We start from the raw sequence: 13,926 nt of genomic DNA, 5'->3' as shown, positions 1-13,926 counted from the left end.
TCCCTGACTGATAGTTTTTAAACTTTACCCCTTGGTATTTCACAGAGGTGCTCTGGGCCAACTGAGATGAGGGGAAGGCTAAGGGCACTGAACCACTCTTCCCAATTATATGTGCATCTCAAGTCAATCAGACCAACTCTGATTTCATGTTTCATATATTTCGTTTCTGTGCATAATTTAAAAAGATTTTGATACTAAAATAATATGAAAACATAAATGACTGTAGAATATAATTCTTGACTGGGTCCCTAGGATCGTTCTTGCTCAATTATGCCCTTGAACCTATGCTAAGGTCTCTTCTAGAGTCACTTACTCTCCTTTCTAATCATATCACAAGAGCCAGCTGTCTCTACTTTCAGCAAAAGAAGCTGTGGCCTCTCTGATACCTATGTCTTTACAGTGGCAAGTTCTTCTTTCTTTAGCCCCACATGTGTGTGACTGATTGATAAATCGATCAATCGACGGATAGGTTTGCAAGATGGCTGTTCACATCCAAATTCTTAAGACTTCTAGAAGTGAGCTGTTTCTCATGCCCTTCACCATTCAGGTAGAAAATTTCATTCTTAATTTTCCAAGGACCACATAAAATCACATCTCACCTTGCTTTCCCTTCTGGCTTCCCTCTCTCATTCACACACATTTTATCAGTTTGACAAAGAAAAGAGGGTCAGAAACAAAACAAAATGCTTTGTGATACTTTTCACCAGGTGAGTGGTACAAACTGAGCTTAAGAAACCCAAAAAACTGCCCGGTTAAAAGTCCAGCCTCTTTCATTTTTGCTTTCCTCAGGGTATATGCCTTAAAGCGATTATCCTTCAATAAAAAAATAAATTAATTAAAAAAAAAAGTCTAGCCTCTTTACAAAAGCTATACATGCCTTAACTGGATGCATAGAACCACAAAACAAAAGCCACATACCTCAACGCTGGGCAGAACAGGAGGCCAGGCGTGATATTACATAATACAACAGAATCAGATGCAAAGTCCCACTAAGATGGAAATAAGGAGGCTTAATTGATGAACACATTCCACACAATTCATCTCGGTTAACAACCCAAGAGAATGCACTTCGGAGTACATGGCCATGAAAGCTAGGGTTGGAAACAGAAGTTCTGATGGATCCCAGACAATAAATAACTTACTGATGTCAATTTCAGCCACTAAATCAGACCGATCACAAACACTAACCAATCAGAATCACTAACACCTACTCACAGGTGCTCACACTCTGAGTTCCTTTTTCTCCAAGACAGAGTAACTTGGAGGAGGTGACATGTGCCAGGTGAAAGTGTGTGGAGATGGCTATTTCTTTTTTTCATGAGATGTTCTTAATGGTCCCCTATGAGACACCTTCCAGTGAGGACTATATACTGCTATCAAAGTTATGGCTTAGTAGCCAGAAACTGAGTATTTTAAACAATCAAAAAATCACTCAGCAACAACAATGGAACTCAGAGTAAGACTGGTATTAATTGTGCAGCACCCCGTTCATGGGTGCTGCTGCTCTGACCCTGAAGGATCCAAGCTTGAGAACAGAGCTCCTTACCGTGACTGGCAGGGGTGCAAGTTGCACCTTCGAACCTGGGGCTCCGGGCGGCTGGCCTGAGGGCAGTCACTGTCGTTCACTAGAGTTGTGGTCTTGTTAACAATCCGTGTGCATGACACGATGCTTCTGCGTTCCCCTGGAAACCAAAGTACACAGAACTGAGAGGCCACAGAACACATTCCTGGAAAGGCCATTTCTTCACCGTGTGGAGGAATGTTCAGGTGCGTCTTGTGATCAGTTTGTCACTTAAACTGACTCTTCTAACGCCTGTGGGTTGTCAGAGAGGGAGGATCATAATTTTAGGGATAAGGGTGTGTGAGACAGGGCAGGGGTAGTAGGGGCAGGAGAAAGACCCTAGAAGAGGATCAGAGAGAAGCAACGCTTCAGATCAGCTGTGTTCCTGGACACCTTGGGGCTCACTGTGGCCAAAGTTCTGATTTGGGTCTCTAATTTCTAACAAAGATTACCAGTCTCTATATCTGTTCATTTGAAGTCTATGGAGATCTGGGCTTGATTAAACAACTGTACAACAGCCCTCACCAGAGATGACAGTTACTTATTACAGAATTCCTGCTTTCTGGAGAGAAGCGAGAAACAGGAAGTGTTGTCTGAAGGACATAGACCAACCTGAAAATTTTTCTATCAACTGCTGCTCATGCCTGAGCATCACCTGCTCTTGGGAAGCCTCACTAACCCCAGCTGACTACACGTTCATTCTTTTGGGTGTTTCCAAAGCACCCTGCTGGAGAAGGCAATGCCAACCCACTCCAGTACTCTTGCCTGGAAAATCCCATGGACGGAGGAGCCTGGTAGGCTGCAGTCCATGGGGTCGCGAAGAGTTGGACACGACTGAGCGACTTCACTTTCACTTTTCACTTTCATGCATTGGAGAAGGAAATGGTAACCCACTCCAGTGTTCTTGCCTGGAGCATCCCAGGAACGGCAGAGCCTGGTGGGCTGCCATCTATGAGTCGCACAGAGTCAGACACAACTGAAGGGACTCAGCAGCAGAAGCAGCAGCAAGCACAACTATATGGATCCCATGCTCCTCAATCAAGTCTGTCTTCTGGGGAATTTGTCATGGTACAGCCCTGAACTTGAGTGAGCATAGAAAGCACAGAGATGCCTCAAGCCAGATTTTGGATTGGGCTGGGAGTCATTGGTGCCATAAAGGGTTGTGATAGTGACAGCAGCAGAACAGCACCCCGTACCCCCAGCCAGAGAAGCCTGCTAACTCTTGTCCTGGGGCCATGCTGAGTTTGCAGCAAGTTGGCCTAGAGGAAGTTTGGTGCCATTAGCCCTGCAGGACCAGTGCCATGCCCGCGTCTTACCTGCCAGCCCACCCTCTGGGTTGGCATTCCAGGGTCCAGGTCAACCTTCTGTCCTAACTCTGTCCATCAACATTTACCTGCCTTGCATCCATCCCATGACCCCGCTCTGTGTCCTGTCAGGGCGCTGTTGGCTAAGAGTTCAGAGTGCTTCCCTTCACTCCTCCTAAACAACACTGTAATGACTATGATGTTCTTTGTTCATATTGATGTTTATAGTATTTGAGTTTCCTCCTGCAGTGGGCATGAGGGCTGATCATCCTATTTTGGAGGTGAGGAAATTTAGGTACAGAGAGAATACATCATCTGCTAATAAATGGAGGCAAATCATGAAGCCAGAACCCAGACCCAGAGTGTTGCACTGGAGTTGGAGGACTTTTCTTTGCATTATATTACTGTTGATTCTATTGGTTTCCATGTATTTCCACTGGTGACTGTAGCAAAAAGGAAAGGGTATTTGAAGGTCAGAAACATCTTCCAGCACCCTTTTCCAAGCGTAACAGGTGCAAGTCTGTTCTGTGCACTCCCAGGGTCACCTGTCATACTTGTGACACAGCTACACATTAGTCAAACCTCCACTCCGATCAGCATCAAAGGCTATAGGGAAAGCAGCCACATGGACGCAACTTCAGCCTGGAGGAGTCTGGAAGAAGACCCTGCCCAGAGAAATCTGCAGCAGGATGCAGTTACATTCCACAGAAATACAAGTTACTTATGTGGCCAGCCTTTCCCAGGCAATGTGCACCCGCCACAGAGTGCCCTGAATTCACTTCTCCTCTGTTTGGTAAAACCCCACACCCAGTGAGCCCACAGCCCTGCTGCTCACCTCCGCCACACTGCACACTGCACCCTTCCCAGCCGCTGTGGGTCCAGATGAACAAGGAGTCCTGGGGTTTTTCTGGTTCACTTTGATTTTCAGCGGTGTAGTTTACAGGAATGGTGTATTCATAATGAATTCCGTAATTTTGGTCATGAAATAACAACACCTGCATCAGTAGCAAAATAAAAGGCCACTTTGAAATAGAGCAAAAGCCCACAGGATTGCTGAATTTGCAAGCCAACCCGTGTTGTGGCTGTCTTCCCACCAGGGATAGCCCATTCTTTTGGGGGTTTCAAAACAGGTTCATGCCAGGGGCACTCCTTTATTTCAGTTTTGGTTTCTACAGATACTCAACTCGGGGGCTGGAGCATATGTAAACCATTGGCAGGGAGCTCTACTCTTTTCCACTGGAGAGAGGACTGGTTTAGATGAGGGATTTGGGGATAAGCCAGTCTGAGTGCTCTAACTGCACTTTACATGCTCCATGTAATCACCCACGAAACTGCCCTTGTGGGTGAGAAAGACACAAATATACGGCTTTTTCTAAACAGGCATCTGAACAGGTAGGGTGACTCCTTTGCAAATGAATGCCACTCTTCATGCCCCAAGCACCAGTCACTGCCATGTGTAAGGCAGGCTCCAGGTTAAACATAGCCCCTACAAGGGAACTTTGTGGATGCCTGTCAAGGATGCAGGAGCCTTCCTGTACCATGGGAGCTAGGATCACGACAATGCCCACAGGGTGGCACAGGCCTGGCACAGGGCTTAAAGCTGGCAGTGAGGTATGGGGGAGCCATGATCCTGCAGCCTGGGACCCTGGGGTCTGAAATCCTGGCAAGTGGGCAGGTGGAGGGGCCTTCTCTTAGTTTGGTAATGCATTTGACAAGCCTTGGAAGCACAGAGGTGCTGTATGGGCTTTATTTTTCTACGTGTACTTAATGGTGTGAAAGAAGCTCTCTTGTGGGAACTTCAAATGGCCTGCCTGTTGGTGGTACATCTTCAGCCCAGGCTTGGAACCAGGTGGCGCTCCTGGGTCTAAGCAGCCAGCAACTTCACGTCCAGGCTGCGGTTCTGGGACAGCAGGTCAGCGGAGCTGGAGGCAGAAGGTGCTCCATCTGACCTGAGGGAGGCCAGCAGACTGTGTGCCAGACGACAGGAGTCACTCTCCCGCCCAAGCATCTCCCCGCCCTCCTAAGGCTGGAGTTGCAGGGTGGGGGTGGGGTGCTAAGAGCAGCCCAAACTGAATAAACATCCACTTCTCCAAGAAATAGACTTGCGGTAATACATTTGGAAAAATGCCTCCAGTTTAAAAAAAAAAAAAAAAAAAACTCTTTAAAAGAGATCTTTATTATCTCAGTATGGGAATAAGACTGGTGAATTGAGAATCCATATGAAACCAATTTCATGCAATTTTGTAGCCACGTATAATTTGTGTGTGCATGTACGTAATTGGTTTCAAATGCAGGTCCCCATGGCTCTATGGGCACTCCTGACCTCTCAAGCAATGAGCACACCTCAGTTAGGGGACAATGGATTTCCCTTCAGAGGAAGACGGGCTCCTCTCATTTCTAGGTTTAGAAACTGGAAGTAACTAGCAATCACATTTCTTTTTTTTTTTTTTTTTTCTCCAATTTTATTTTATTTTTAAACTTTACATAATTGTATTAGTTTTGCCAAATATCAAAATGAATCTGCCACAGGGGAACACATGTATACCTGTGGCAATCACATTTCAAGAGAGAAAAGTGATTAATGTTCAAGAAGGCAGGAACTTCAGCTGTGGCAGTTGTTGCGTTCCCCGAGTTTTGTTTATCATGGTCTGAATGAATCCCGGCTGTGCATTTGCTTTAACGGGCTGACAATTCACTCACAGTTTATGCAAGCTTTGGGGAAAGAAGGGAAATAGACCCATCTTGGTGTTTGCTAGAAAAGCAACTTCATGTGCTAACAGGTGATACTGCTATCTTGGGTTTTATCTTGTCTTTCACTTCCTCTTTTAGTCCCTCTGAATGACTGCTTTTAACTCAGGACAGGAGGATTTGTTCCAGTGACTTAGATTAGGAAACAATCTAATCACAGAGAAATGGCTTAGGTAAAGGCTTCCCCAATGGCTTAGCGGGTAAAGAATCTGCCTGCCATGCAGGAGACACAGCAGATGTGGATTCAATCCCTGGATCCGGAAGATCCTCTGGAGGAGGAAATGGGAACCCACTCCAGTATTCTTGCCTGGAAAATCCCATGGACAGAGGAGCCTGGCAGGCTACAGTCCACAGAGTTGCAGGAGTCAGACAACTGAACACATAAGTGTGCACAGGTTCTTAGGTCCCAGGAATCAACTTTCAAATGTATATCTGCAGTAGCTTTAGTGTGTGGATTGTTGCACTACGTCAGCCATGGGAACTAGCTCCCTTTGCTCTTATTGGAAACTGTAACAGGCTTAGGGCCATTGTGGGAGCCATCTCTGCTCATTTGCAGAGCTGGTCTCCTCAGGAGATTCTTACTGAGAGGTGGCCTGGGAATCTCTCGGGCATCACCTAATCTTAAACAGATGCCGGCTGCCAGAGACCACAAATTAATGGGGATGATAAGAACTTCCAAGTAGAGACTTCGGGTGGCGTGGAGGACAAACTGTCTTTTGATTACAGATACACAAGCTGTCACAATTCCCATTCTTTGGAAGGAGACATCGAATCAGTAATTATGAGCCATCCAAAGTTAGCCACAAGAACTCCTGAACCCTGAGAAGGCAATGGTGGCATTCTTTTCCCAGGAGATCTTTCACAGTCTTAAAAGGCAGTATAACCAAACATTTCAGTGGTTTGCATGCGGTCCTTCCTGAGACAACATGTAAGACCAGAGTGCCCAGATCTGGCCCAACTCCACAGATTTCTTGAGACCATCTGGGGAGTAAATAGTCCAGTAGAATTTGTTTCTGTCTCAATTCCTGAAGGCTTGTTGCAAGCTGAGTCTGGAAAACCTGAGCAGTGTTGGTTTGGAAACAGAGTCAACAGTTTGTTTTCAAAAGGTAGTTTCTGATGTAATTATACAAACTGTGGGGCAAATCTAAGCCACCTGATACGAAAACAGACTTTGAGTGGGACTGTCTGCTTAATGATGCCAGGTCTCCCCAAGGCCACATGACTAAGCATTTCCATCCTGGAGGTGGTTCCTTTTGAAAAAGATGGGAGTTCTGCCAGTAAAGAGCCAAGGCAGAATTTTGAGAGGGCAGCATTTTGAAGCATGTGGCAAAAGGGATTATACAAGGTAAAAACCAAGAGAGAGACTGGACCAGCAGGTGGCCAGGTAAACCACCAGGAACCAAGCGTACCTCCTCCCATAGGGCCCCAGGGAAGAAGTCAGCTGGTAGATCTCTTGCACCCAACCAACTCAGGACAAATACAAAAGCACAGCAAATTACCATCAGATGCAGCGGCATTTTGGTCGGTCCCTTGGCAGAAATTTTCTCCCACAGGCCCCTTCGAACGTAGCGGACAGTTGTGCCTGCAATCTGGAACTCTCCAGGGAGCTCTATCTTCCAGTCACTGTTGATGGATCTCTTACTGGAGTCTTTGAGAGCTAGAAAGAAAATGGAACGCCACGGAATTGGGGGAGTCAGCCTGTGTTTGAAGGGAGTCAGGCTGTCTTGAGGGGTGGGTTGGAGGGCTCATGTTCCGCCTCCACAGGGGAGAAGAGGGAGGCCTGCCCTGAGAGAAAGGGAGCTTTCTCTGAGAACAGAAGACTGGCTCATGGGCAGAGAACGGCTCCTGACCCCAGGTCCCTGAGCTCAGCTGCCTCGGCTCCTGCACCTCTGAGCATGGGCTGGTGTCTCAGAACCAGCTCACACGGAGCGGGTGTGGGAAGGAGTGCCAGAGGACGCAGACAGCCACACACAGCCCTATCATATTTCGCTAGACTTACAAAGTACAGGGTTTTCAGCTGGATGAATGGATTCTATTTCAACATGTCCAAGTCTCCAAAATAGGTTTTGCAGCTTTAGCAAAATTCATCATTCATTTCACTCTTACCTACCTGGGGCTTCTTAGAGGGCAGCCTAACTCTAGTGTCCCTTAAGGATCTGATAGCCCCAGATTAGTGAAGTAGATGCTCCTTCAAGAAGCAAGTGCCCTTCTATAAAGATGGGAGTCTCCCATCCAGAGCTGCTTACAGACAGACGTGGCAGTAAGTCAGCTGATGCCTCAGGAGTGGCAGGGGCGCTCAGCCTCATGGCCTCTGCCAGTTTCACACTTTGCTCTCTCAGTGTGTTGGAACTGACATGGAACTGACATTCTGCTGACTAGCTATAGCAAAGATTTGGTTTTCCATACAAGCCATGTATTTATTATCATCCAACTGCTCACCCGTAATTTCTTTGTTTTTTCCTCACTCAGGCTTTAGAGTCATGTGGTTCTCATGAGAGAGCATTCTACAGTGAAATTCTGGGCTTTTTTGGTTTGTTTTGCTTTGTTATTCAGGAAAGTAACCAATGATTATAGAACCTACTCTGACATGTAAGAGAAGGCGGTAAATGAAAATAGTCAATAGCAAGTCTTTATGTCACTCAAAACATAAAATTCTCTGTGCACCCCAAGTCCAATGCCACATTCTTTGCCAGCACCCCTGAACCCTGCTCAGTCTAGAATCAGTGAAATCAGGTGCCCCACTCTTTGCTTATATGGTCAGAAACAAAATGCCCACATATAATACCAGTTTTGGATAATGAGAGTTGAAACCCACAAGTAGTTTCAGTTAAGCCTGAACCCACGAGCCCTGGGCTGAGTTAGGACCTGATGGGTTCAATCCTGGTCAGGCCACAAGCAGCTGGGGGTGCTGCCCTCTGTTTCCTGGTCTGCAGGACATGGTGGTCCCGGCTGGCTCCCCTGCCCCAAGCGGGAGGTGCAGGCTCAGCATTCCGCATTTACAGGAACCACCAGGAGAAACCGAGGGCTCTGGGTAGGGCTGCCTCCCAGTAGGACAGCTTCCAGGAGGGGCCGCACTCAGTGAGGGTGGCTGCCCAGCACGTGGCTGCGGATTACAGGACTCCAGGAATGGCTTCGAAAAGAGAACGCTCCAGCGCTTAGCACCCAATGTTTTCCGTCAAAGAATTCTGCCCACTCTTGGGATCTCCTGGCTACTGGAAGGAAGTGAGTCTGTTGGGATACTCACAAGTTCTGCTCCTTTTTCTCTTCCTCAGCCAGCCCTGCAAGTCCCCATTTAAGGGGCACATTCTCTGGGTTAGCTTCTCTGTATGCTAGTACCCATTTGACCTTCCCAACAGTGCTCTAAGGTAAAGGATTACGGTCTTCTTTCTCACAGATGAGGAAATGGGGGCACGGGGGGTTCAGTAACCTGCCTGAAGTCACACAGCTATTGTCACGTGGAGGCCTGAACCTAAATAGACCAAGGTCCCACGTTCGTTAGGTCACAGCACAAGTCTAGAGTTTTACGACAGACACTGGAATGTGCAAATGTCACATTCTCCCAGAGAACACATTCCAACCTCAGATCACTGTGATGCCTCATGTTCTACATATCCTCATAAAAACACCTAAGCTTGTGGTTTTCCACAGCTTCCAGTGAACTACCAACTTACAAGTACTTTCGGCCATATTAGCTATTGGGGTATCTAGCAACGGGTGCATGGGTGTTCACTGCTCTTTCACTTCCTCTGAAGGTTTGGACAACTGTTTTCTTACCACTTTCTGAGGGCCTTGTAGCTGGTGCTGAAGACACAGCTCCTGCCCTCGGGAGATCAGGGTTTGAAAGCGAGGTGGGCGAGAAGACAGATAAACATGAGACACTTGCAGAAGCTCTGAGACAGAGGCCAGTCCAGGGCTCATGTGTGTGTGTGGGCAGAGACTGGGCCTGCTGGGGAAGGCCTTCTGGAGGGGAGGCCCGGAACTGAGACAGCAGGGAGCAGAGGCGGCTGGAGCGCCTGGCAGCTTGGACTTGCTCCCTGGCTCCTTGATAAGCTCAGTTTCTGTGCAGAGTGGGGGTGTTCGGGTGGGGAGGGAGGCACTCTGCCCATGCAGAGAATCAAGAGGAGGTGACAGAGAGAGGCTGCAGAGGTGGAGAAGGAGAGGTGAGGCTTACTGTCATTGTCACTGGGCTGGGATGCTTGAGCGGGTTGAGAATCTCTGTAACTTGGAATCAGCGAGATGAACAGAGTGAGTTTCTGTAAAGCTGGGGACCACCGTCACTCTGGGGCCACCCCCAGAGCCTCTTTCCCTCACAGAGACCAGGGCACACTGGGGCGGCCCACCCCTCCCATCTCAGCCTGCGCTCGCGCCCTAGTTGACTCCTGCACTCAGTGGCTCTGGCTGGGCCTGGCCTTGCTCCACTTTAGGGCTTTTGAACTATGGTGTTGGAGAAGACTCTTGAGAGTCCCTTGGACTGCAAGGAGATCCAACCAGTCCATCCTAAAGGAGATCAGTCCTGGGTGTTCATTGGAAGGACTGATGTTGAAGCAGAAACTCCAATACTTTGGCCACCTCGTGTGAAGAGCTGACTCATTGGAAAAGACCATGATGCTGGGCAAGATTGAGGGCAGGAGGAGAAGGGGACGACAGAGGATGAGATGGTTGGATGGCATCACTGACTCAGTGGACATGGATTTGGGTGGATTCTGGGAGTTGGTGATGGACAGGGAGGCCTGGCGTGCTGCAGTTCATGGGGTCACAAAGAATCAGACACTACTGAGCGACTGAACTGAACTGAGTGTGTTGCTCCCTGACATCTCTCTGTCCTTCTGCAAGTAACACCCCCCAGAGGAGCTTCTGGGGATGTTTTTTTCCCCAGTCATGGGAGGCTGACCCTAAACTCCTCCTCAGCTCCAGAAGTGGGTCCACCACCCAACTTGGGACATGAAGAGTCAATTGTAACACTTGCATTCACCTTGGGAAGAAGCATCTCTCTTTCCCAAAGTTGCCCAGGGACTCGATATATCGAGTCTGCCAGTGCATGGCAAGGGGCCCTCAGATGACAGTGCACTGAGGCAGGACAGCAGGGCTGGATACAGGCATCATTTCCCACAGTTTTATGCCCCTGGGCCCAGTGGCACCTGAAGGCAATACTCAGAACCCAAGGACTGGGTCTAGCTTCCACATGTCACATTTGGAGGTTGGTTTTTGAAAAACATTAACCATGATAGAAGCAGGGCAGGTTGAGAAAGAAAATGACTACTACGGATTTCTAGAAGTCACCCTAGGATCCTTACTGATGTCAGCTTAGTACCCTCTGAGACTCAGAAAGGCACACTCCCTCCAGGCCTTAACCCCTCTCCGGGACCCTGCCCTGCCCAGTACTTGTTCAGGGTGAGGTGGCTCTTTCTTACTTGGCCTTGTTTCCAAGGTGCTTTAACAGGACTTATTGGATTATGAACTGAAAACCACGCCACTCTCGTGCCAAAAGGCAAGCATCGGGGAGGTCAAGAGTGGGAAGAACTGGAAAAAGTGCAGGAGTGCACAGCTGGAGCCAATTATAACCCATCCACAGAAATGGCACACAGAGGTGTGGGGACCGCCTGGGGAAGCCCTATTCCTGCGGGCAGAGGCACCCACCGTGGGTCCCCCCAGGAACAGAGCCTGCGGGTGCTGGGCATGTGCCACCCTCTCACCATGAGGGCAGGGTCCTGTGGGGCGGTAGGGTTGAGGGGAGGAGACGTTTCCATAGGCGGTCCACAGGCTGGGCGGGGGAGGTCACAGAGGGGTGAACACGGCCAGGGAAGACAGGGGGCGAGTGAGAGAGGCAGGCAGTGGCTCCCCCGTGATTCCAGAAGGGGAAGGAGCAGGAGGTGGAGGAACGCGCCTGACGGCACAGTGCTGGGGACAGGCTCTGGAGAAAGCAGCCTAGATTTCCACTGCTTGTCACTACTCAAGCTGTAAACGCACCCTCGTGGCAGATTTCAGCGAGCCACGTGAGCTCTGTGAATGCAGAGCTGGGAAGAGACACAAACTATCAGCCTTCCCATCCACACCCTGCTGCTGGGCACTCTCACACCTGTCTGAGCCTTGGAGGTCCAGGCCTGGGCTGCTGAATCGGTAAAATCTCACTGTCACAGCTTCAGAGGGTATGTGTATGGGGGGGTGGGGGGTGGGCTCTCATGGCCCCAAAAAGAAGAAACTTTGCCTGTCCAAGGTTGGCTGTGGCCGTCTGCTCGGCAGCTACAAGCTTCTAGAACATGCAGCCCGTTTTACCACTGCTACTTGAGCCCCTCATCTGACCACTTCCTCGGGACAGCGGGCTCATGATGACAATCCTTCATGCATTTTGCAAGGGAGGAAAACTCAGAGGCAGAATTCTAAGTAGGAGGCCATCCGTTCCAAGAATCATGGGGATTGCTGCAAGCCTGCTGACTCTGGGGTGAGTCATTGAGGCAGTAAATCCAAAATCTACAGGCTGCTATGGTCCACGCTGGAATTCTGAACTTCCTGCTAAAACTGGACATTAGCACCTTACATCCTTTCAGAAGAGTACGACTGCAGCCTCAGAAAGTCTGCTGGAATCTCAAGATCTGAACATCACTGATAGTGGACAGGTTCAGTGTGGAGTCTGATGAGAAAACCACCCTGTGGGGCCACGTCAGCCCTAGAGAACAGGCGTGCAGGTCGCTCCTGGCCCGTCTGCAGCAGCCCCCCAGAGCGAGCTTACCAGATCAGGGTTTGCACAACCCAGGGGAGTTGAAGCTCCAGAGCCCCTCATGGGGCCTTTTCCAAGGCTGTATACAAAATGCATTCTGTTCCTTAAAGAAGCCCTCCGAAATTAAACAAGTTTTGGTCTCTAGAAATTCCTGTTCCTCTCGATCCTTGGCATCAATGGTATTTGCAAGCCCCCTTCATCTCTAAGCATTTTAAGGTGAATTTGTATTTGAAATTAGAATCTTTAGGCTGAGAAACTCAACAGGGGCTGTTAAGTTGTTGCTCAGTCACTCAGTGGTATCTGACTCTTTGCAACCCCATGGACTGCAGCACGCCAGGCTTCCCACAAATGCTCTGCTCTGACAAAGAAATAATGGAGTTAAGAACAAAGGGGATTCCAGAGCAACGTGATCCTATCTGTAATGTCAGAAATTCAGATTCGCTGGGGAGGATATTTTCACTTGCTGGTCCTGCCTCAGTCAGAAGTTGGATGTTTAAACCCTGCCCCAAATGCAGCAGTACTTGCTTTTGTGTGTTTTGCTTAGGAGCTACTAGAAGCCTTTCAACAGCTGAAGAGACTTGCGGGATGAAGATGAGTACACGCCTTCCCCTGCTACCACGGTAGAGCCAAACCTCCTCAAAACGGCCCGAAGTGTGAGGTCACGTGGGGACCGTCTGTTTCCATCCGGCCCTCCTGTCACTCTGCAGACATTGACACGATGTTCCTGGACTTCCGGGCACTGCGGGAGATCCTGAGCCTTTTCAGGGACTGGGGAGGGGGCATTCCTGCGGCATGGCCCGGCTCCTCTCTGGACTGCCCGGAGGCAGACACAGGTCAGACCGTGTCCGCATGCCCACCTCTCGCTCAGCACTGTGAAGAAGCCGGGCTCCTTTCTGTCTCTCTGCCTCCTGGATTCCACTGGAAGACTTGACCCACATTCAACCTACTTCTCATCCTGGCGTTGAGTCAGCTCCTTTTATTTCCACTCGGAGTTCTGCCAGCTCCGCTCTCAGCTATGGATGCAAACTGCAGAGGCATTTCCTGTTCCAGGTGGTTTCGAGCAGAAAGCCAGGCAGCGTGGGTTGAAGGTAGGTGGGGTGAATTCTTCAGGAACTGCTCCCGCAAATGGGAGAGCAACTCAAAGTTACACAGGGTCGATATCCAAAGCACCCAGCCCTGGATGGAAACGAGGCTTGTTTGAACTGACTTTAGAAACATATGGTGCATGGACCACCTTCTGATCTCCCTTGTGTACACACCAGGCCCTGGAACACTGGAACTGTGATTTGCAGATAAGGTGGCAGAGTCTGGCTCCAACCTCCCAAGGAGGTTCAGTGCTTCTAGGGAGCTGAGAATTCTTCCTGAGACATTGACCCTATCTCCTAAGATGGACACATGCTTCTCTGAAATCCACATGTCAAAGCAGTAGCAACGGGCAGGTTTAACACATTCTCCAGTGAAAAACTACCTCCATCCAATCTCTGGCTGTGACTGACGCCTCCATGAGCTGCAGCCGGCTAAGCTGGAGAGAAGCTTGGATGAGCAGCTGAACTCCCAGAGCCCTGGTTTCCTCCTCAGTGATTAGGCACAGCAATACT

The 13,926-nt window shown here is 49.2% G+C and overlaps 1 protein-coding gene across 3 annotated transcripts in view; it reads right to left on the bottom strand.

Annotated features, from left to right (window-relative positions):
* Positions 1-13,926, bottom strand: part of ADAMTS17 (ADAM metallopeptidase with thrombospondin type 1 motif 17) — a 406,748-nt gene that overhangs the window by 78,637 nt on the left and 314,185 nt on the right. For all 3 annotated transcript variants that reach the window (XM_027520979.1, XM_027520980.1, XM_027520981.1), the window contains exons 17-19: positions 7,113-7,270; positions 3,701-3,860; positions 1,547-1,682 (exon numbers count right to left, since the gene is read on the bottom strand). In XM_027520979.1, the coding sequence (XP_027376780.1) occupies positions 1,547-1,682; positions 3,701-3,860; positions 7,113-7,270 (454 nt within the window). The remainder of the gene's footprint in view (positions 1-1,546; positions 1,683-3,700; positions 3,861-7,112; positions 7,271-13,926) is intronic.

The sequence above is a fragment of the Bos indicus x Bos taurus genome, chromosome 21 (genome assembly GCF_003369695.1).
Source record: "Bos indicus x Bos taurus breed Angus x Brahman F1 hybrid chromosome 21, Bos_hybrid_MaternalHap_v2.0, whole genome shotgun sequence".
Classification (NCBI taxonomy): Eukaryota; Metazoa; Chordata; class Mammalia; order Artiodactyla; family Bovidae; genus Bos; species Bos indicus x Bos taurus.
Note: the sequence above shows the minus strand (reverse complement) of the source record. Positions and strands in the feature narration are given on the sequence as shown.